General features: G+C 43.6%; 2 protein-coding genes across 2 annotated transcripts in view; both read right to left on the bottom strand.

Annotated features, from left to right (window-relative positions):
- Positions 1-10,869, bottom strand: part of LOC308310642 (leucine-rich repeat-containing G-protein coupled receptor 5-like) — a gene marked incomplete at its 3' end in the record, with an annotated part of 26,614 nt that extends 15,745 nt beyond the window's left edge. Inside the window, exons 1-4 of the mRNA XM_080757023.1 lie at positions 10,739-10,869; positions 4,160-4,231; positions 2,890-2,961; positions 1,728-1,799 (exon numbers count right to left, since the gene is read on the bottom strand). Coding sequence (XP_080613149.1) covers positions 1,728-1,799; positions 2,890-2,961; positions 4,160-4,231; positions 10,739-10,773 — 251 coding nt within the window. The 5' untranslated portion in view covers positions 10,774-10,869. The remainder of the gene's footprint in view (positions 1-1,727; positions 1,800-2,889; positions 2,962-4,159; positions 4,232-10,738) is intronic.
- Positions 10,870-18,939: 8,070 nt separating this feature from the next.
- ptpro (protein tyrosine phosphatase receptor type O) overlaps positions 18,940-25,043 on the bottom strand; it is a 70,638-nt gene continuing 64,534 nt past the window's right edge. Inside the window, 5 exon segments of the mRNA XM_080757020.1 lie at positions 18,940-19,196; positions 19,700-19,824; positions 20,107-20,242; positions 22,502-22,659; positions 24,652-24,774. Coding sequence (XP_080613146.1) covers positions 19,720-19,824; positions 20,107-20,242; positions 22,502-22,659; positions 24,652-24,774 — 522 coding nt within the window. The 3' untranslated portion in view covers positions 18,940-19,196; positions 19,700-19,719.

Here is a 25,043-nt window from a genome sequence, read left to right as displayed (position 1 = left end):
TAAATCTGAGATAGATGCATGTATACCCTTAGACCAAGTACAGAGCCAAAAGTCAAGTATACTTGATTGTTTAAGTGGCTAAATGTCTGAAAACGCACATTATCCTCAATCCAACATATAAATAGAAAAGATACACTGACGATAGTGCTTTCAAACAGGTCTAGACAACTCTATGAAATCTATTAAAAAAGTCTGCAACACAATTGTATGCCTTAAGTAGTAGGGCTCCTCTTCCCTCTTTCAGCTATAAGGGGCCATTGGCCTGGAAAACATTGAGTGACACATAACGTATACATGTACATGTGTTTGCACGGCAGCAAGCGCGCGCACGTGCACACATGAGCACATGCATTGCACACACAGACGCTCTTAAAGTGAACAGACAGCTACAGGTATCACTCTGTCTCTGTTGGAACAAAACGGCCTCTGTTCTCAGAGAGAGAGAGAGAGAGAGAAAGAGAGAGAGAGGAGAGACAGCGCATAATAGTTGATCAGATAAATGTGTGTTTCATTCACAGAGAGACTCCAGTCTGTCCATCCTTATCTCCTCTCCTCACGTCTCCTCTTCTCCCATCCTCTCTCTCTCTCTCTCTCTCTCTCTTTGCTGTGTTTCGCCATTTCCCCATTTTACAAGATCAGGGTTGGAAAAGTACTCACATTTGTTATTCAACCCATTTAGACCTGAGGCCGATTTTAAAAACGCCTTCTAAATCCTAAACTAGTTGTTCAGAAAATCTTCTATTCAAATGTAAGACAATTCCTGTTGCTATAGAAACACTGATCATTTCCCAGTTTTAAAGGTAAAATATTAACAATGTAGTAATAATAACCAGTAAGACGCCCTGAGGGCGTGAAGCTATCTAGCCCAAAAGGCAGGTTTGCGTGGATGCGTGCACGCATCCGCCTGGGTGACATCAGACTGCTGGGCGAGCGCTGGCGCTTTGGTATGGGGGGGGGGGCGGCAGATTAACATATGGAATGAATTCTGTACTGGCCATATATGGAGCGTGTCTTGAGTGTACAGGTTTTGATGAGGTATGGCCATACATGGAGCACGTCTTGAGTGTACAGGTTTTGATGAGGTCAGATCAACATATGGAATGTCAGAACAGGTCAGCTGTATATGGAGATCTAAGGGTGGCAGCGGGGGCAGTGTCTTGAGTGTACAGGGTTTTGAGGGTAGTTGAGTTGCTGGCCGGCATAATATGCCGGCCAGCAACTCAACTACCCTCAAACCTCAAACCCTTAGATTTCCATATATGGAGCTGTCCTGTTCTGACATTATGTAGATCCTTCCCCACCTGTCCTTCCTCTTCGATGTCTCCCTTTTGACTGATACGTTTCTATTCAAACTCTAGATGGCCCGCCCCAAAGTTCTCAACAGGCCCGGATATTAAGGATGAGGGGTCTTGTACAGCGGAGTGACTGTACTGTAAATTTTGAGGTACTTTTTACATACAGTATTTCCTCATCACCTAGACCTGCATACAGTATATATTATATACTGTATGCAGGTCTAGGTGATGAGGAAATACTGTATGTAAAAAGTACCTCAAAATTTACAGTACAGTCACTCCGCTGTACAAGACCCCTCATCCTCTCTCGGTTTCAGCATTGCTTGCTTAACATATGGGACAGCGCGCTTGTGTGTGTGTGTGTGTGTGTGTGTGTGTGTGTGTGTGTGTGTGTGTGTGTGTGTGTGTGCGTGCGCGTGCATGCATGCTCACAGTGACTGCAGATTAGGAAGATTCTGGAAGACTCCGACAGGAACTGAAGTCAGCTGGTTGTTCTGAAGCATCCTAAACAAACACATTGACATTTTAAATATGGTTTCCACATGAAGGCCAGCATGCAATGACACAAATATTAAAGGTACAGCTATGGTTACATTCATAGAATCATGGCATTATGTCTTCATGATACAATAACATCTCTGTACTCTATATGGGTGTCTCCACCATATATTGTATGTGACGGCTGCAGAGACAGGACAGTACTTTTACAGCCTTTTTGCCTCTTCATTCACGCACGCACGCACATGCACACACACACGGGTTGACACTAATGCCCGGCGACTGCCCATGGCAAGTAAACAAAACGTTCGGGCAAGTGGAGTTTACTTGCAGATTGGCCGACGGGCAAGTGCATTCCATCTTCATTAAATATTATAGGATATTTATGAAGAACAATGCTAGCTTTTTACAACTAGCAGTTGCATTCATCCTGGTATTTCAAAGTGACTGTCGCCACTCCGTAGCTATCGACATTCATAACGGAAAATGTACCTTTCGGGCAAGTTGCCAGGACCTTTGGGCAAGTAGAACATGACCTGTACAAGTGTCTCTGAGACCTTAGTGTCGACACCAGGATTTAAACTTTTCTTGATGTATTTTATTGCTCGCTTGACGCTTGCTTGATGTCCCCAGGGGTCCTTGAGGGGGTTCCAGGGGGTCCCCAGCAAAAATAGTTAATAGCATCACAATAATTTGAACCACTTTATCCATTTATACATTGGCTACTCACAAATAGTAGATGTACAAGCTCACAACTAGTCACTTTGTGGCTTGTACATGCACATCTGCTATTTTTTTACATTGTTTTGAAATATAATATAATATAAAAATGGTTTATTATTATTATTTTAACATAAATCTTCTCTTCTGAGGCACAAAACATTTTCAGATGGTGGGGAGGGGGGTCTGCGGCCAAAGACATATCAATTTTGGGTTTTCTTGACACAAAAACGTGAGAATCACTGAACTAACGTGTTCATCAACACGGCCAAGACATGCTGCGTGCGTGCGTGCGTGCGTGCGTGCGTGCTTGTGTGTGTGTGCGTGAGTGCGTGCGTGCATGACTCAGTGTGCGCGTGTGTTTGTGTGTACTTACAGGACTCTGAGGTTGTACAGGCCAGAAAATGCTCCTCTGGCGATGAAAGACAAGTCGTTCCCTGCCAAACGCCTGTGAGACAAACTACACAATTACTATTAACGTCATTTAAGACATCAGGCCAATTCTACAAATGCCTTGTTTTGTAAAATCGATTGATTTAAAAAAGAAAAAAAGCAGATGTATACAAGCTTGCAGCGATAATGGGACAATTTGAGATAATCGTCCTAATCATTTCCACGTTGGAAAAACGTACATGTACAGTAGCCCATTTTCAAACATTTAAAAAAGAATATTGGAATCACTATGGCTGGTTATTTAAAAACTAAATTAAGTATAAACGTATTCAATTATGTATTTCATGTCATGTCTTCTCTGTGTCTACCAAGCCTTAAAGGCAAACAGAAATGTAATGTTGATTCATGACATGTACCAGTGTTCAACGACAGAAACACAATGAAATCATTAATCACAATTTGTGTGACAATTTATCTGCATGTAGATTTCATAAGTTTCATAATCGTGACAGCCCTGTCTGTGTGTATGTGTGCATGCGTGCGTGCGTGCGTCACATAAAGTTCAAACCACAGATCACCACTGTGTCCTATCACCATAGTGGCATTTCTATAACCACAGTGATAAATATCACACTCTCTCACACACACACACACACACACACACACGCGCGCGCACGCTCACACACGCACACGGTGTGGGGGAAACGGTGGACAAGAATAGATCTCAGAAGTCAGAATCAAGTTCAGGTCTTTCAAGGGTCACACATGACTATATACAAGTGTGTGAGTGTGTGTGTGTGTGTGTGTGTGTGTGTGTGTGTGTGTGTGTGTGTGTGTGTGTGTGTGTGTGTGTGTGTGTGTGTGTGCGTGTGCGTGTGTGCGTGCATGTGCGTATGAGAGTTTACTGAGAACAAACATGGTTAGGTTTCCTCGTATAATCTGTTCTCTGCTCTCATATAATCTTCTTCTCGCCTTTCTAAAGACAGACACACTGTCCGTAGACATACAGACATACAGACACAGTGCACTGTGAGAAATGTTTTCCCTAGCAACATGTGTTGTATGCACTCCTGATGATACAACAGTTCCCAACCTTTTCTGGGTCAGAGTCGGGGCCCACATGAAAATCTCAAACGCGTTCACAGACCAGTAACCCACCCATCTGGCCACCTTTTTAGCTGGATGGATTGTAATGATTGATTGATTGATTGATTGGTTGATTGATTGGTTGATTGATTGATTGAGTTACTCACAGTTCCTCCAGGAAGTGAAGTGTGGAAAACGCTCCGGTCGGTACAGAAGTAATGTTGTTCATACTGAGATCTCTGAAAAGACAGACAGACAGACAGACATGAGTTACACAAAGACAAGTTGAAACCTGGACAGATTTTCATTAGACCATGTATGTTATCTAACTATAAATGCAGCAAGTCTCTGTACGTCTGTAATCCACGTAACTCGGGAACCGTTCGCCCCACCTATACTTCCAATTCGACACACGCGTTCCGCACCCCCACAGAGAGTGCAGGGCCCGGTGTCGAGTCGGTCGGACCCGGGGTTGTCCAGAACCGAATTTGAAAGTCTAGGACACTCATCAGTTATGCACGGAATTAAATGAAAGACAGCACCGAGGAAACACAAAACATTGGAAGAAAGCAACGCACCAAAAAACAGAGGCATCGCTGCCACAGCCACACAACTGGGCTTCTACCTTGATATAGCCTCCCCCCCTCCCCCTCTCTCTCACTCTTGAATAATGGCCTGATATTCATCAGTCAGCCTAAGGAGACGGAAATAACACAATATACACACACACACACACACACACACACACACACACACACAGATAGAAACAAAATGTGCACACACACAATGCACGCACACACACACACACACACACACTAATAAGAAGGAAAAACATTGCAAATGTATTCATCCCACTTCTCTTCTCCTTCTGTCCTCAATCCATACAAGCCCCACACTGTCTGTCTCTCTCTCTCTGTCTCTCTCTCTGTCTCTCTCTCTGTCTCTCTCCCCCTCTTCCTCAATGAAATTCTCACTCCAAAGGAGCTTTATTGGCATGAGAAAACATATGTTTACATTGCCAAAGCAATGGTCAAGTAAAATCAATCAGAAACTAAGACATTTGTGGCCTACAATTCAAGTGAATACAGTCATGTTAATGTCACAATGCAACTTGGGAAAAAACTAGATATAGTCATTCATATGCAACAATAATTGAAAACATGAATCAGAAAGAGTAAATAAACTAAACCACATTTTTTTATAAAGCAGTTACAATCTTGAACAAAAGTGGTAGAAACCATTGCCCTGAACTAACCTAGCCTAGAACTAACGCAAAGGAGGAAGTCAACTGATTTTTAACCAATTAAGACGAGAAAGTGCATAACCTTTGCATTGGCTATATACAAATAGCAGATATAGAAGCTCACAGCACGTCACTTCGTGCCGCGATGTGACTTACAAATCTTGAAAGTGTGAGAACTACAGTGCTGATTTAGAAGGCATCTGTAGAATTGGCCTCATGCAAGTCTTAATGGGTTAGCTATAACTATAACTGAGGACTTGTGAAGTTCATTCCAAGCAGATGGAGCACTGCCTTGCCTAGCTCTGTCTGAGCAAGAGGAACCCTGACAGTGGTGAAAAAAGTACTCATGAAAAGTATCACTACTGCAATGTAGGAATACTCTGTTAGCAAAAGTATTGGTTTCAGGAAAAAGTAGATAATACTCAGTTTCACAAGTTTTCAAATGTATAAAAACTAGAATTTCGTGCGCGCTACGCGCGCACTCATCCCAGAGCGACTTTGCCACGCACTATGGGAAGAAATAAATGGCGGGAGTTGACTCCACATGTAGTAACGAATGGGTTATTGGAAATGTACCATTGTTTTGTCCTGAATATTTCCACAGCCTAAGTACTAAAGGATTGTGACTGTGGGACAGACATACAGTCTGACATACAATAGGCTACACGTGTGCACAGTGAATAAACAATGACCTATATGCCCAGAGTTCTTAAATTAACATAGTTGGATTTTAACAGAAAGACAATGCCATAAATCAGTCAAAGTAAGTGACAGACTCAACAGTAGCACACAGCATGCAAGGCAGCGATGCATGCATGCAAACATGTTTGTCCAGCTGAGATTTAGTGTCTCCATCTCTCTGTGGAAGAGGTTGCACATGACCTGTACGGCCACACTGAGGCGCTCCAACACAAACACAGACACAAAACAACACCACGCTGTTTGTCCAGTTGACCCAAATCAACACCAATACCTAGCCTGTTTGTCCAAAACACAGTATCTGCTGGCCACGTGTCTACTTCGCCACAACCTAATGTTAGTAACAAATGTAGGGGAGAGCCGCCAAGGTTGTAACGCTTCACGGTTGTAACATGGACGTTATATCTTGATTGGTCAACGCCACCATGACGCCATCGCGTCAGTATGTGTACAGCAACGTACTCTACGTGGCCAGGAGTTTGAAGTTTGAAGTGTTTACCTTCAAAATGCGTCTAATTTTACACCTGGAGTATATGTGTGGTACAATTTTTGTCTTTGGTGTTGGTGAATAAAAATCCACATGGATGTGTTCATGCTTATGTTCTTCATTAGTTTGCATCGTGTTTAGACGGAATTCACGTTCATTCTGGTCTGTAAGCAACTGCAAAGAAAACTTGCAAAAGCGGGTCATTTGTAACATGTGTTACAAATGGTCCGCTTCCATTCAATGCCATTATATGTAATATTTACATATTTGACATATTGGCCAATATTATATGTTCTGAAATGGTATTGTATCGTGTAGTGTATTCTGAAATTAGTTTAGGGTTGTATAACGTTGTACAACTCAATCAATCAAACGTTTGTTTAATCAATGTATTGCCCCATTGAAAAAAAAAAAATGGCCAAACTGGTACTGGTACACCCGATACTATTTAATATTTCCCTTATGTTTGATACATTTTCTTATCACATCCATGGTATAAAAACAATGCTAAGGAGTTGCTTCAATGAAATGTAATTGCTTTAAGCTGAGAACGATATGTTTAATGGTGTTTTTTAGCGTTGTTACATTTATCATGCATGCCGTTACAATTGATCCGATATGCGCAGCAAATGTAACACTGAAACAGCGTCCACGTTCGGTTGAATAACTCCCGACCTGTTTTATCAAAAAAATAAGTTGAAGTGGTTTATGGTAGCTGACATGTGTAGGTCCGTTGCCTGAAAATATTACATGTGTAGCTAAACGGATCTCTGAGTAAAAGAATGAAACGTGCAAAATGTTACATCCTTGGCGGCTCTCCCCTATTAGTTTACTCACAGCACAGCACCGTCACTCCTGTCAGTTATTTCGTCCTAATAACTTGAAGTGGTTTATGGTAGCTGACATGTGTAGGTCCGTTGCCTGGAAATATTACATGTGTAGCTAAAGGGATCTCTGAGTAAAAAAATGGAACGTGCAAAATATGTTCTAAAATTGTATTGTATTGTGTAGTGTATTCTAAAATTAGTTTAGGGTTGTATAACGTTGTACAACTCAATCAATCAAACGTTTGTTTAATCAATGTATTGCCCCATTGAAAAAAAAGAAATGGCCAAACTGGTACACCCGATCCTATTTAATATTTCCCTTATGTTTGATACATTATCTTATCACATCCATGGTATGAAAACAATGCTAAGGAGTTGCTTCAATGAAATGTAATAGCTTTAAGGTGAAAACGATATGTTTAATGGTGTTTTTTAGCGTTGTTACATTTATCATGCATGCCGTTACAATTATTCCGATATGCGCAGCAAATGTAACACTGAAACAGCGTCCACGTTCGGTTTAATAACTCCCGAGCTGTTGTGTGTATTGCGTGGTGAAAAGGCCGTGTGTTTGTGTTGTAAACAACTCATGTTATGTCTGCGCACACTGTATGTTGCTATGGCTGCTGACGTTAGCATGTGTGCTATCAGGCAAAAGCTGAGATAGATATGCAACTACTACTGGGGAAAATGCCATACAAAACACCGATATGCGCAGCAAATGTAACACTGAAACAGCGTCCACGTTCGGTTTAATAACTCCCGAGCTGTTGTGTGTATTGCGTGGTGAAAAGGCCGTGTGTTTGTGTTGTAAACAACTCATGTTATGTCTGCGCACACTGTATGTTGCTATGGCTGCTGACGTTAGCATGTGTGCTATCAGGCAAAAGCTGAGATAGATATGCAACTACTACTGGGGAAAATGCCATACAAAACACAACACCTAATTTCGGAATGTTATTGTGACCTATTGAGCACAATCAGACCATCATGATTTGCTTGCTGGACCTATAATTAATTTATTAGCATTAAATGTCCACTCGCCCATCCAAAAGAAAAGCAAGATGGCTGCGACAGATTGTGAGCGCGACGGACTACGGAGGCCAGGAGGAGCAGAGCTGGTGACGTAAGAGGCAGGCAGTGTTGCCAGGTTTGCGAATTGTAAGCGAGTTGCAGTGTATGCAAGTAGCGTGGTTAAATTCCTTGTTTCTCGGCGTGTTGTGGCACCCGTTTATCTGCTGGCTCGATCGTGATTTTCATAAAAGTAATATTTGCAGAGCAAATAAGAAACTTGAACGGCTAAAAAATAGGCTATGTCAGTTCGGGGAGGGTGGCGAATTTATTTTGCATATAGAGATGTGTGGTAAAAGTGTGGTTCGGTCGGAGATAGAGCATGAAGAATGAGTATGGGTACACCTTTTCACTTGTATATAAGATAAATGGTTGGAATGGCAGATGATCTACAAGCTCACAATGCGTCGCATCATGAACACAACGCATTGTGACTGAGCATGCCGCTTCTTTTATTTTCTGTTTTAGATGGTTCTTGGTAGAACACAGCTGAGAACACGGACATCACCGAATTTGGAGTGAGGCTGGTTGGTTATTGGTTAGCGGAATAAAAGGTGCCACATTTCCGGGGTATTATGTGTGTATTATTATTATGGTGGGCACTGGGCAGGTGGTTAGAAAGTGTAGTGCAGTCTGTCTTTCCTTGGGAGCGGGGTCTGTCTGTGGCAGCCTCTGTCTATTGCTGTGTTCACCGAGTCTGTACCTAGTCAATGCTTTTCTAAGTTTAGGGTCGTTTACCATGCACAGGTAATCAGGCAATGTATATTCTCTTTTTAGTGATAGATAGCATTCCATTTTGCTTTGGTTTTGGGTAGTCTCTTTCCAGTATGTCAGGTAGCTTTCCTGTTGTTTTCTTAAAATCTGATTAAGTCCAATGGGTTTTCCGTCTGGTGCATGGTCTCCGTTTCTCTCTCTCTCTCTCTCTCTCTCTACAATTTACAATTTAGGCATTTAGCAGACGCTCTTAATCCAGAGCGATTTACATTAAGCAAGAACAATAGCATGGGAATACATCACATAAAATAATTTAATTATTTTAACATAACATAAACATCAATTGGACTTTCTGCATAATCCATCCATCCATCTTCAACCGCTTATCCGTAGTCGGGTCGCGGGGGCAACAGCTCTACCAGAGTGTTCCAGACGTCCCTCTCCAGAGCAACATTAGTGACTTCCTCCTGGGGGATCCCGAGACGTTCCAAGGCCAGTGAGTCGATGCGTTTCCTCCAACTGCGCCTTGGTCTGCCCCGGGGTCTCCTCCCAGTGGGACATGCCTCATTAAGGACCTCCCTAGGGAGACATCCGAGAGGCATGCCCGAACCACTTAAGCTGGCTCCTTTCCAGGCGAAGAAGCAGCGACTTTACTCTGAGTCTCTCTGACTGAACTTCTCACCCAATCTCTAAGGGAGATGCCAGCCACCCGTCAAAGAAAACTCATTTCGGCCGCTTGTATTCACGACCTTATTCTTTCGGTCATGACCCACACTTCTAGCCTGGCGCAGCCACACTTCACCCGCCCAGCGCAGTGGTATATTAGTATCGCAACGCGAGGCAGGCTAACACACTTCATGACCATATAGGTGAGAGTAGGAATGAAGATTGCTCGGTAGACAGCTATACAAGCTCACAACACGCAATTTGTGCTGTTATTGAATTTAAATCCTGAAAAGTTACCATTTTGGACATAATGAGGTTTCCACCTGACAGAGACGATAGATTTATAATATTATATGAGCTGCTGTGTCATTGATTTATTCCGACAAAAATAAGGAACAATGTCTGTCCTTCAGTTCAACAAGGGTCTTTATAGTTTCAAAATAAGGGATAATTCCATATTGGTTGGCATCCCTATAGTAGACTTCACTATAGAATACTGCTTTCACCAGGAGTAGACTGTGACATAATGACAGAGAGATGTGTGTGCGTGTGCGTGTGTACGTGCGTGCATGTAGTTGCACACGTGCACGTGAAGACACAGGTGTTCAATTTCTCACGATACCAACAACATAAACACATGGTGCGCACACACACACACACACACACACACACACACTGTAACTAATTGATTCTCAAAGTGAAGTGGGGGTCCTTGATATGTCCCCAGCTAAATGTGTTAATATGGCATCACAATCAGTTCAACCCCATATAGGCCATTTGAGAATAACAAATCTACAAGCTCACAACGCATCACAATGCAGTGGGTTGTGAGCTTGTAGATCTGCCATTTCAAAATAAATATATTTTTCTTTAACAACACTGTCAGACAGTCAGTGTGTGTGTGTGTGTGTGTGTGTGTGTGTGTGTGTGTGTGTGTGTGTGTGTGTGTGTGTGCGTGCGTGTGTGTGTGTGTGTATGTGTGTGTGTGTGTGTGTGTGTGTGTGTGTGTGTGTGTGTGTGTGTGTGTAAACGAACTCACAGATAGGAGGTAAACACGCTGATGTTTCCAGGCATGTGGGTGAGCTCCAGGTCAGAGCAGTCCACCTTGTGCAGCAAGCCGTCCTCCTCGCACCGGCAGCGGCCCGGGCAGACTGCCGTGGCCGCCCCTCTGTCCCCGAGCCCCGCGGTGATGGAGCTCCGCACCCCGCCGCCGCCGCACCACCACACCGCAAACAACGCTAACAGCAGCCCAGATCTGGACGGTTCTTCCAGCATCGTTTCTCCTCCTCCTCCTCCTCCGGACCTGCTCAGACTCACTCCAAGTCTCCAAGTAGAATTCAACCGGGTTTTGTTTAAATCAAATCAGTCGATTTGAAATCAGTCCGTTTGAATTAGTCGGCCTATTTTAAATGTTTTAAATTTCGGGAAGGGTTTAGTTAATCGTTGTTGACCGTTTGGTGGAGGACATTGAAGTCTCCTCGTTTCTGCATGCAGGTTGTTGTTGGTTTAATCCTTATCGAAATGGATTTAATTCACAAGCGTGTCTTGTTTCGGCTCCACAAAGGTACAACAAAAACAGGAAAAAGTGTAAATTCCTCTTCCAACTCAGACATGTATTTATTTTGGAATCTGCGATTGTAAATCAGTCGCTCGGTCGGCTGAGGACGGCGGTGCTGCTCTCGAGCTGCCTTCCAGATTTGAGCGGCGCGCGTGGAGTTGCCGTGCAACTATCTCACACACACACACTCTCTCTCTCTCTCTCTCTCTCTCACACACACACACACACACACACACACACACACAGCTGACACAGGCCTAGCTTCACACAGCAACCGTATACGCTCGTGTTTGGGCACTATAGTGTATAGATTTTAAACGCGTCACATGTTCCCGGGATTTACAGTAGGCCTACTTTAAGTCAGACACTGACATCTTGTGGACTGTATTGTACAGTAGGCCTACTGCATCCTCAATAGCATGGTTCAAATGATGTCCGCTTCTCCCCAATTTTGTCCCACATGCTTAGTTAGTTAGTGAGTTAGGCCTAGCTAGAACGGCTCTTGTTGTTACATACAGTAAGTACAGTATTTCACATACAGAGCCATATAACACCCAGGTTAATTTCTGTTCGGGTTCAAAATGGGGCCTAAATGTGATAAATGCTCCGTTTGTACTCACCCATTAAATAATTCCAAAGACGTGGTGTGAAAAATGGTCCTCTATTTTTATATCCATGTGAAAGTTCTGGCACAAAACGCGTATTTAGTGAATTATCTCCACTTTTTCAAGAGATGCACACGGAGATGCACACGGAGTTTACAAATACGTCCTGTTTACCGCAGACGTCATCACCAAAAGACACCAATTGACCAGGGAAACACAAAAGTTTGCGGTCACACAATTGGCAGGTGCTTTGCGATAGGTGCTGGGTAATTAACACCACCTGCCATCCATTGTGTGACTGCAAACTTTTGTGTTTCCCTGGTCAATTGGTGATGACGTAAACAGGACGTATGCTTTCCAAGAACCCGAACCTGACACGATTACCTAGCTAGCCTTTGACACAGCACAGGTGTTTATGTCCAGCAGGTGGCAGCAAAGCATATCATGATTTAGAAAGGCAGCTTAATTTCATCATTGAATATTGAATCAGAATGGATTTGAACGATCACAATATATAATGTCAATGTTTGGCATAGTGGGTCCATTACGAATTACGATTAGCCTACATTTTCGCCCAGAATAATTGTTTGTAGAGTGAAAATGTTGTGAAAAAGCCTTTTAAACCAGGCGAGCTGGGATCATTGTCTATACAAGTCTGCTGGAACCCCCAGGGGTCCTTGAGGGAGTTCCAGGGGCTCCCCAGCTAAATGATAGTTTGGAACCAAATGGACCCTTATGGGTCTGTAACTCTACACTCTCAAGAGTTAAATTAACATTGATTTTACAAAATAAATTGGGGGTCCGAGAGATAGAAATGCCATTAAATGGGGGTCCGTAGACCAATGCATGTTGGGTCCTTGAAAAAACTGGTTGAGAATCATTGCCAGAGCTGTAAAAATCTTCTCTTATGGGGGTCCCTGGCATATGTTTTCAAATGGGGGCCCGCAGGCTAATTAGTGTCAATTTGGGGGTCCTTGACATGAAAAGATTTGGGACACTGTCCTAGACAAAAAAAAAGAAAAAACGTGCAATGCACCCTTAGATCCTATATCATCCTCCTGTTCATAGAGATTGACTCTCAGGAAGTGATATTGCAACATTTTATTTTACTTTTCCAACACGCACACACACACACGTACAATAAAACTCTGTGATGGCGATCGGAAGCCCCAAGATCGCCCCGCTAATTTTAAGTGACACAATGCACAAGAATGGCACCAACAACTTACAAGATTTGACTGGACACACACTGAGCGAAGGAAAAACATTGTATTCAAACTGTGTACAGTGCTTAGCTACTGGAAACGTCTCTACATTTTCGGTCAGTTATGACAACATACCGCAATGCCTTATTTACGCTTCGTCTCATGGCATGCACCGAACATAGCATATCTACAAGCTCACACACAATGCAAGGCTAGTTGTGTTCCCCTAGGGGGTTCCAGGGCATCTTGTTAATAATAAAGATAAGGTGTTTGTACTTTTTGTCTTTTGTAGCCCATGTATCTATGGAGTTAACATTACTTTAATAGACCCCCAGGTGTGGTTAGAAATTCTACAACAGGTCGTTTCGAGGAAGCAATCTGATTGGTTGAAACGGCTTCTAGCCGTGGGTTAAACCAGCACCATTCACCACCTAATCAAAACAAATAATTCAGCTGCTCTGTTCTCCCAGAGCGCTAGCAAACTTGGTGGCTAGGCTAGCTAGTTTCTTGGGACATTTGTGGTCGTAGTGACTACATCTGTCATTAAAAAAATATATTTTTTCAGCGATTTTCTTAGTTTTAAGGGTAACTGTTGTAGAATTGCAATATTACACTTGAGGGTGTGGTTTAACGTGATTATTGCCACTTCAGTGATGCTTGCGGAACTCGACTTCGTCGAGTTCCTGCAGACTGCATCACTGTCATGGCAATAATCACGTTAACCCACACCCTCTCGTGTAATATTGCTTAATTATAATATTGAAATATGTCTTCCCTGTGTATTTTTGGTTTCTTCCTGAAAGATGAAAGCCTTTGAGTCAAAAAGCCCAATTGAAATGACAGTGATATAGTGACATCACAATATCATATCATCCCCTCCCCATCCGCACCGTGTCCGAAATGGTCGAGAAATGACAGTTAGCGTGTGGGGGTCCCCGGGGAGTCCCCGGAACATCCAGACCCCCAGGAACACGCCCAGGGTGCCAGCCCAGTTCCGGAGTTAGCGCCCAGGGTGCCAGCCCAGTTCCAGAGATAGCGCGAGGGGCTCCCCGGGGGGGGGGTCCTCGGAACATCCAGACCCCCAGGAACGTGCCAAGGGGCTCGGGGTGGTTCCGGCGAGCCACCCCACGTCCGAAACGGTTGAGAAATGACAGAATTACTGTGTGTGGGATTTTCATCCTCGGACACACGGACCCAGACAGGGACCCAGGGACAAACATAGCTTCGTAATGGAGTGGTTGCACCACTAAAAAAACCCATCTAGAATCTGTATGGGGGTCCCTGCCTGGCATAATTATTTTTCCAGTTGGATGTTTGCGGTGAAATACATACTAATTTAGGCAGGGTCCTTGACATGAAAAGGTTTGAGACCCACCGGCAAACGCACCATATGAGCTTGTAGTTCGGCTATGTTCGCCACGCACCGCTGGCGTACGATGTAAGTATGATTCGGAATTTAAAACACACAGTGCATTTGGCTGCATGGCCACAGCCAGGCGTTGGTTCCACGTTACACGGTGGCACTCATGAGCACCCAAAGTGTCCAACATGCACTCCAAAGGCCGGGGAAGTCGCTGCAAAATGCCCAACTATGTCAGAAAACATGAGCCCCACCCACCCCAAACCCCACCAAAAAAATTGCCACCGTAGAAACTGTATAGAAATCAGACAAACATGAAGGATCTGTGTTCATGTTTACACACATGTATACAACAATAATGCTAATAAAAAAAGAAACATAAAATATAACAAATCATTTCCACAAGAATTACTTTGAAATATAAACCAAATAGTTACACAGTAAGTAGTATGTACAGTACATTTGATAGGTAATCGTGAGATGCAACCTACTGTTGTGAGTATACGGTTGAGCCGCGCTGGGATGAGATGTCTCTCAACATTAGAGTGGTCCTCTAGTCTACAGGCTACGTGTGCTTGTGAAGGACAATTAAGATCCAAGGCCAGTATGAGGAACCAAACAGACATGGAGTGGATATCTCTTCATATACAAGAGGTCATAGCGTGGATATCCACTCCTGCAAGACCCAAGTGCTTCATGAACCCCATGGGTGTCGTCTAATCTCAGTTCTTGTGGACATTCAATAACCCCCCCACCCCACACACACACACACACACACAGCCTTGTATTACGATAGGCCTACTTGTGAGGCGCACGCACGCACGCACGCACACACACACACACACACACACACACACACACACACACACACACACACACACACACACACACACACACACACACACACACACACACACACACACACACACACACACACACAGTGGTAACCTATAGGTTAAGGTTGATAAATGGCCAAGGAAATCGAATGTTATGGCCTTCATAAAACGGCGATGGTGATCTTCCATAGCATTCTTTTGGAGACATCCTCGTGACATCCAAATAAACCTGATATGTCAGAATGGTTTGTGGTGGGTGGGGTGGGGTGGGGGGCTCGGGGGCTGTCCGCAGGCAGGCCACTGCTGTGCTCAGATTAGCCAGTGCATAATCCCTGTGCCTGAACAAAGTCTACCCAGAACAATGGCATTTTGCAATCGGAGCAATCTGGATTTCATTAACGACTCTGCTACTGATAAATGAACCGTGAAACAATCTGACTGCGCTCCAGGTACATGACAACCTGCCAACACACTCTCAATCGCCATGATCTATAGGAAAGACCAAAATTGTCGCTGTCGGATGGAGACCTTGTATATCCATTATCTTGGTGGGCACTTTTTGTGACACTGTATGTCATTAATTGCATCGGTTTATTTTCTTCTTTTTTTTAATATGGATATGAGGTTTCTTCCCTACAGCTACGATATGCTGTAATTTCTCCATAATCATTAATGCGTTAGCAATGATTAACACTGAAAAGTAAACCCACTTCAGTAGTGAACCATGTAGATTGTAAGGGACTGTTTCTTTCCATTGCATTTAGGCAATAATACATTTAGATAGAGATAAGACCTTTGTTGATCCCGTGAGGGAAATTCAGTTAGCAATTAACAAAACATAACAAATGATATCCAATTATAACACTTTAGTTAAACCCCGTTGGCCGATCTTGAGAGCCTAATAAAGCTCACGGTTTTCAAATAGCTGAAGTAGGAATCAGGCGTAAGTGGTTAATCATCACACATCATACTCGACAGTCCTTGGCGGAGTGAAATCTTTTCTTTTTTTTGCCGGTCCACCCTCCAAATCAATTGAAAGATGACAGATCAAATAAATCCAGTGTTTTTTCTGGATAAGGGCCCACTTCAAATACTGGAAAAGCGTCCGCGGCCCACCCATCCTGTTAAGTGGTCGGATGGCTGGGCCACGTGCATGAATTAGGTCAGGTGTCACTCGTTTTTTTGTGGTCCCTTAAAGAAGATACGATTGTTTGAAAAGATTCACCAAACAATATGAGCAACATGAAGAACCATTCACTAAATAAAGGTTCTTTTGAAGGTGGTGGTTGTTAACCATAATAGCCTTTTAAGGAACCATAATTTCTCTGTGCGTACAAAAGATATGCTTCTGATAAGATATGTTTCTGGTATTTCCCCCCTACAGTACAGTACAGTAAGAACCGTTGAGGGAAGCCAGGTATTACAGCAGGTCTTCATGTGATCCGACACCATGTGGAAATGTACTGGCAGCTCCACTACCTCGGTAATAAAACCACTTACTATCATTAGACCAGCTAGGATTAGTGCAAGTGCCAGATATGCTCAACATCTAACACGGACCGTTCATCTAAAAAAATAACAAAAAAACAGTTGCAACTTGCAACTAAAAAATCCAGATACCCTTAAACTGGTAAACTAGAGAATCGAAAGAAACAAATAAAAACATTTCCATTTCATGTTTCTCCAACATCCCTCTTCCTCGTTCTAAAGGCCTAAAGTGTCGCCCGAACGACAAGGAGCCACCGACGGTAGCGCCGCATACCTCAGGTGAAAAACAGAGGATGCAGATGCTTCATTAAATGTCACGTACGTGCGGTGATTGGTTGGGAAGATGTGCAAGACTTTTCCCAGTTCCTTGGTTTAGGTTTTGTGCAGTCACCATCGGCGTGTCGCAGACGGTATGAATGCACAAAGCCAGTGGTGAGACAGTGGTTCTCAAAGTGCCGTCTGGACCGGGGACCCCCAGGGCTCTTTGAGGCTGCGGGGGTCCCCAGGAAAACTGTTCATTGATCAGCTAGTTGAAAATAGCTACAAAATCAGAACATTGTCACATTGCACACAAATCTTATATCTGGGGTCCCTGGCATGAAATATTTTCAGTTGGGAGTCCAAATACATATTCATTTGGGGGTTTCTAAACGGTTTGAAGTTTGAGAACCACTGCGTTGAGAGGCAATGTGTCGCTTTATTATTTCATTTGTGTTGAGTTTTAAACGCAGACTCTTTGTTAGAAAGGGGTTCCGCTGCGGTGGGGGTTGGGGTGCACTGACCGGTACAAATATATATGGACAAATACTGTACAGGCAAAATTGTTTCCACAATCAGAAGAAGCAGCAGCCACAGAGGGAAAAAACCACGGTCGCTGCCTCCGATTCCCTTCCTCGCTTCTCATCTTCAGCAGGTCAGACTGGTGGCAGCGCCTCCCAAAGGCCTCAGTGCAAAATTAGAGTCTCTATAAGCTCTTTTTTTCTTTTTTTGTACCAATACGAAGGGGTTAACCCCTGACACCTTCCATATCGGAAACTTTTCCAGAACCAGTGGTGTTCTGTGATGTGTTTTCTTTTTGTCACGCTACGCTACATCATAAAAATAAAAACAATAAAAAAAGAAAGGCAAAAATGGCCGATCTACAAGCCCACATCACATCATGCCGCGACACGCTGTGAGCTTGTAGATAATGCTATTATCGCAATTTTAGAGAAAAATACATTAAAGTACAAAGTTCTGAGTTCTGGCTTCCCTCCCCGAACTCAGGGTTAAGTACCGCTTCCTGAACGGGGCCCAAATGAGGTTGAAAGAACCGTATGTGAAACAAGAGCCGTAGTGTAATATGGAAACACATCCAAGATTCAGAACCTGTGAGATATGTTTCACGGGCCATGGTTCACTAAGTTCTTATTGTGGTAGAGAGCCACTATGACCGCACAGTTTACTAGCATCTAAACTGTGCGTGTGTGTGTGTGTGTGTGTGTGTGTGTGTGTGTGTGTGTGTGCATGTGCGTGTCCTTTCCCTCTCTTTGTCTCCTTTAAATCCTCGGTACCAGTAGTCTGTAAACGGCTGAGAAAGCAGTAGTTGTGAGCAAGGTGTTCCAGCAGGTAAAGCCATTACAGAGGCGTTAGTTCCACATACGGCATGGATGGCAGTGAAACCTTAGTCTTTGACAAATGGCCCCTAGGGTAAAAAGGTCAAGCTGTTCTTGAATCTTTGCCTTCTGTCGAACGCCGGCGACGCTGGACACGGTAAAAAGTTCCATTAAAAAACAAACGTGAAAGCTACAAACTAACCGGTGAATCCTAATACTGTACAGTCACGAGCAACCATTCCGATAAACACCACGGTGCGTTCAAGTGCACAACTGCCAACCTTCCAATGTTGAACCGCAGCAGTTGGGTTGTCGGGTGGGGCGGGGACGGGTGGGGGGCCGGTGTGCTTGCTGAAGTTGCTGGTTTTTCAGCTGTAAATCCTGAGATTGAAACAAAAGCGAGAACATAAACGCTGACTCTCGGCGCGTCTTGCCTCACGAGAACCAAACTGAGGGGCAGATCCACTTAGGTAGGTCGCTCATAGTCGTCCATTTGTTCGGTAGTGGCGTGTGCCAAACCCCGCTCCCCCCCCCCCCCACCACCACCCCCATCCCCCCACCCCAGCCCCACTCCACCCCCCAAACCCCGACAGTGTCCTCGTCACATGAGGGCGGACAGTTTAGTTGTGCAGGATTGTGGCGTCTCGGATGTGCCGTCCCACACCTCCCACCTGGCCAAGACGCTGTTTAACTTTTATTTATTTTTTAACTCTTTTTCGGGTTGTTGTAGATATTTAGTCGGTGGTGGTGTTGTTGTTGTCTTTCTTTGTTTGTTTGTCTGGGATGATGACGTGAATCTCTCTGCACAGAATGGAGGCCTGCAGCTCAGGAAGGTGCTGTTGATCACAGCCTGCAACACACACAAAGGTCAAAATGTGTTTGTCAGACTAAAGGGCCTTTCAAGCGAGAAGCGATGAACGCAGACGCTGTCGCCTGGTTCCAAATGAAACCTTACTTACTAAAAGGATTACAACAAGAGAGAGTTTTGGTGTTATACTTTTAGCATAGTTCATAGCTGCTGTACCCATTCAGGACGGGAACCCCTTTTGGTGTTTTAAGCATTATGTTATACTTTAGCTATTGGAAATAGAAGATCTACAATCTCGCTTGTAGCGCGGCACCGAGTGCCGCGCTACAAGCTTGTGAGGTCCATGGGGGTCCATGGCCAATTACATATAATTGTAATTCCATGGGGGTCCTTGACATGAAATAGTTTGAGAACCACTGACAGGACAATCATGTACAAATTGTCATGACAATCATGTCATTTCAGGAGACATTGTAGAATCAGTTCTCAGGTCAAAATGGGTTAACCAAACTGCTTAATAAAGTAATCCACCGATCATGTCTTACTGTGTGGAGCGTGGCAATCATTATGTCTTGCTGACGTTCTCGTAAATGACATCACTGGTGATGGACTGCTGTTTCTTCTTCTTCCACATGAGTAGCACACACTGGTGGATGAACACATACTGCTCCTACAACACACACACACACACACGCACACGCACACGCACACGCACACGCACACGCACACACACACACACACACACACACACACACACACACACACACACACACACTTGTTTGTACCGATTCTTTGTCTAGTAGTAAATGTATATCTAACCACGAAACAACCATTTTTGTTCTTGTGAAGACCAGGACAATGCTTCTCTCAATGTCTATTTGTCTGTCTCTTGGTCCTTACAAGTATAGTAATCAGTCTTTCAGATAATGTGGTGATAAGTCGTTGCCTTTACCTCGGTCTGGACCATAGACAGGCGGTGGGAGCGCATCTCTGACACCATGCCCAAGATGTCTGCAAACTCGTGCTCCCTGATGTTCTGCATTAGGCGGTCCAGAGCGATAAACGTCCCTGTTCTTCCTACGCCAGCGCTGAGGAGCAAACAGGAACACATACAGTACAGTCAGCATGGCAGACACATACTGTACGGTTAGAACCATAGAGTTATGTTGTTGCTGGCGGCCAGAAGCCATAAAACTTTTTGTGTTTTTTGGCAAATTAACACCTTGACTGCCCACCGTCAGTTGGAACCAGTACATTGCTGTGCCCAGCTATTTGTTTCTTCATAGCCCTTTTCAAGGTAACACAGTCCCCGTGAGCTTGACCGGATGTAGCATAAGGGCTAACCAAATCCGACCACCCGAGGCATGAATTATTTTATTGCGACTATCGATGGGACCGCAATCGGCCATCGAAAGGCATCTTTTGATTAGAATCGATTAGAATCTGTGATTTAGATTCAGAGAAATCGGCAAAGATTTCGGCTCCTGTTCATTAGCATGGAGGGTTACTTTTCAGGATTTAAATAAAAAAGAATAGCAAAAATAGCAGATCTACAAGCTCGAAACACGTCACAAGTTGTAGACCTGCTACTTGTGATACTTAGTAGGGCGTTAATTTGCGGGAATAAAAAAACCCCACAAAACATTGTGGAGATAAGAGGTTTCTGCACCGACAGCAACGATTATAAGACATAACCCAGTCAGCCCCGTCCTTCAATACTGGGAATGCAGCCAGAGACATGGATGCACTTAGAGCTCTCCGGTCTATGAATCAATGCACCGCTCTGCAGTACTACAGAAAATTACATGTCTTGGGTTGTCGTCGGGCAAAAACAAAAACGTGTATGTCAAAAAAAATATATAGCCTACTTTTTTGTGTTCCAATGGACCAAATGTAGTTACTTTTCATTGATTCGATATTTATGAAACCCACAGACACACTTTCCCTTACATTTTAAAACAGTGCAAACAAAATAGCCGATCTCGCGTTCTCGCGTTACCAGACTGTTGCCTCTCGCAATTTCCAAATGCTTCCATTACACAGTGTGGAGCAACGGAAGAGCTGTCATGAGTAAAATATAAAGCGGAAGTGGAGCCTCCTCCCCACTTCTGTTTTGTCTTTACAGTCGTGCACATGTATTCTAATATAAATGGAAATCATCTAAGCATATATATATAGCCTGTTGCTTAGCAGAAAAGGAAATAAAAAAATTAAATGTAAAGATATTTAAAATTATATTTTCGTGAACGGAAATGGCAGCTTCCTTAGCTTGGATTTCGGGAGGTGTAGTTCCAGACTTTATAGCATTCGGAGATTATGGAATAGTTGTCTGGCTACACGAGACTACTACAGCTGCCATGTCTCTGGATACCTTCCCAGTATTGAAGGACCGCAAGTCGATCGTCCTTCAATACTGGGAATTGATTTGGATTTAGAGACAAAAACACTCTCACTGAGACGCCTGTTTTTGTGTCTAATCCAAATCAATTAAATCAGACATTGGTGAATACAGTAGTGAAAATGGCCGATCAAAAAGCTTATTAGATGGGCTATTTTTGCTCCGCGACAATGTGGCATGACAAAGTATAAAATAGGGCTTAATAAAATAGTGTACCAAATGGACCTGTTAGTGTCCATTTGGTTCCATTTGTAGTTTTGTAACATTGATTTTACAATATAAATTGGGGTCTCAGAGATATGCCTGATGAAGATCTGACGACCGAAACGTTGCTCAATGAAATCTAAACTCAAGTGAAGACAGTGTGTGGGATTCTTTTTCTCTACTTATCGGGTCTCAGAGATAGAAATGCCATTAAATGGGAGTCCGTAGCCTGTTGCATATCAAACTGGGGGGTCCTTGAAATGAAAACAGTTGAAAATCACTGCCAGAGCCGTGAAAATCTTCTCTTAAGGGGGTCCCTGGCATATCTTTTCTAATGGGGGTCCGCGGGCTAATGAGTGTCATTTTGGGGGTCCTTGACATGAAGAGGTTTGGGAACCACTGTACTAATGAACATGTACAACACATTATATCGTCTCTGTCGGGTGGAAACCTCATATGTCCAAAACTATAACGTGTCAGAATTAAAATAAATAAACTTCAAGATAACGTTTCAACCTTGCAGATCTACTACTTTTGGTGCGTTTTGTGTAACGGCGTGGTATGATCAAATGGGGGGCTAATTTACGAAAATAAATCAAATTCAAAACACAAAAAGTTAGAATAACGTATGGAGAGGTTTCTGCCCAACAGCAACAATATGTACTGTGTGTGTGTGTGTGTGTGTGTGTGTGTGTGTGTGTGTGTGTGTGTGTGTGTGTGTGTGCGTGCGCATGTTGCTCCTGACCTGCAGTGGACTATGATGGGGTCTTTGGGGGTGCGGTTGGCCTGCTGTCGGACGATGTGGACGAACTGCAGGATGCTCTCGATGGCGTTGACGGTGGGAACGCCGTGGTCCGGCCACGACGTGTAGTTCAGATGCAACACGTCTTGTGACTCATCTGCCTGCAGGGGGCGACAGTGTAACAAAAAATGAATGATGATTCCACTTGCAATGCCTGGCAGTGGTTCTCAAACCTTGTCAATGCATTTATCATTCCAGCATGAACTTGAACTTTGGCGTGCGCCCGGCCAAATATCACGTCAGGTCGGGAGCTGTCGTATGTTTTGTCCTCACCTGTTTTTCTGTCGTAGAAAAGCGGAGCAGCATTGACTGACCAGCTGATAGGCTGTCACAGGCATCTAAACATAATGTATTCACTCCTAAAATATATAGGCCTATAAAACGAATAAATATTATACATGTGGAAAAAAAAAATGTAAAGGCATGTCATATGAAATTGGTAGGATATTTCCAAGCAATTAAAATCACGCAATTAAAAACAAGTTAGATGCTTAAGCCATTTAAACTGTGTTTTGCATCAGCGCATAGGCCTATACATGCGAGGATTTGCGCTGCCTGTGCTGGAATAGTTTCATGACATGGAGAGGCATTTGAGGGAGACTGCTGCAGCTATAGAGTGAAGTCTCCCAACGGGTAGGCTACTGCAATCTACAGCAGGCCCATGTCTTTCTTGAGTTACGGTATGCGCAATCTCCTCGTCTCGTCCTCGTTTAAGGATAAACCTGACGCGTCGCTCGAATGCAAAATGTGCCGAGCCAGCGCAAGTGGGGACCGCATCCGCATCTATAGGTAACCCAGCCAGCCCACCACCACCAGTACCACATAAGGTTTAGGCTGCGCATTCATTGATTAATTAAACGTGCATGTCACGGACCACAGTGACAGAGACAGACAGGACAGGAGGAGGAGATGCAGCTATTTTCAAAACAGCAGCGTGTGTGTGCGGTTGTCACCGGCTGTGCGCGTCGAAACTCATTCCAATGACGTGAGCTATTTGTTATTTAATTCATGCTTCACAGGTTCAGGTTTTCGTTCACTAATATATCTGGTTGTATATTAAATTAATAAAGACTTTAATAATTTAATACCGCATACAACCAAATATACGGTTTCCATATACGTTGTTTGGTCGTACTGCAGTTGTTCATGTCGCAAAAATGAGGGCGAGGCTTGATTTCATAGGGCGTGCCAGATTGATTTCAGCCGTCACATTTATCAACTAGGAACGAAATTAAGCAAGGTTCAGCTGTTTGCAATCACTTCATAAATGCCGTCCCGACGTGAGCGTACTCCAAAACCGAAGCTCGAACTTGAGGCAGAATTTACACTCCATTGATAAATGAGGGCCATAAACACTTAATTATTTGTTGCATTCTATCTATTCTATTAGTCTATTACTATTGCAACCCAGTCTAGAGGTTATATTTGTTTGCGAAATTGTCAATTTCATCATACAGTACATTTTTATTTAGTTTTCGTCAGTGAAAAAAAGGTAGTCACGAACATTCTTTGTCATAGTTTTAGTCAACTTCCTAATGGTCCAGGGTGGTGTAACCCCTCCCACTCACTCAGATCAGCTAACACAGGGAATCTGTCAGAACCTTGGAACAAACTCCCCATTGCAGTTAGAACTGCAGACTCAGTCACTCCCAATCTTTTGGCGCAATCTGATTCTGAAGACTCACCCCTTCAGACGCCGGTGCGTAGCACTTGTCCAAACATTACCATGTTTTTTGTTCTTGCTTACTGTAAATCGCTCTGGATTAAGAGCGTCTGCCAAATGCCTACATTGTAAATTGTCCTAGCCTCGACGACCTTGCTTATGCAAAGGTGAAAATGTAATTTACTGTACATAGCATGTTATGTAGACAGATGCTACGTTCATTTGTCACCCTAAAGTTTGTATAGTTTCAATGTACAGACTATTATTTATTTTTATTTTTATATTGTACTGTTTAGGCCGATGATGTTCTTGGTTCAACTTATGATCCTATGATCCTTCTATGCTTTTGATGTATTACTCGTGTTCACCATGCTCACTGTGAATCGCTCTGGAGAGTCTGCTAAATGCCTACATTGTAAATTGCACTTACATATCCCAGTCTGAACTTCCTGATGGTCCACTCTGGTGACTCTGTCTCAGACATCATCTCCACACTGACCTCCCCGTACATGACCGGGTCGTCCGTGAAGGGCCAGTAGTGGTCACATTTCACCTGTTGTAACAAACACAGCACACACACACACACACACACAAACCCAGTGGGTAAAGTAAAACACTAAACATGGGTGATTATTCACCCAGATAATGATATGTTTGTAATTTTCATAATGTTGCTGATGATCTGAGGTGGGTGGGTCTTTCAGTACCTTCATGGTGCTCAGTGACATCATAGAAGGTAGGTTTGTGTCCCTGTCCACATCCCTGATTTTTTTCTACAGGCAGGTGTTCAGTGAATTTCACCCGTGTTTAGTGATAGAGTGA

The sequence above is a fragment of the Protomyctophum bolini genome (genome assembly GCF_963924005.1).
Source record: "Protomyctophum bolini genome assembly, chromosome: 23".
NCBI classification, from domain to species: Eukaryota; Metazoa; Chordata; class Actinopteri; order Myctophiformes; family Myctophidae; genus Protomyctophum; species Protomyctophum bolini.
Note: the sequence above shows the minus strand (reverse complement) of the source record. Positions and strands in the feature narration are given on the sequence as shown.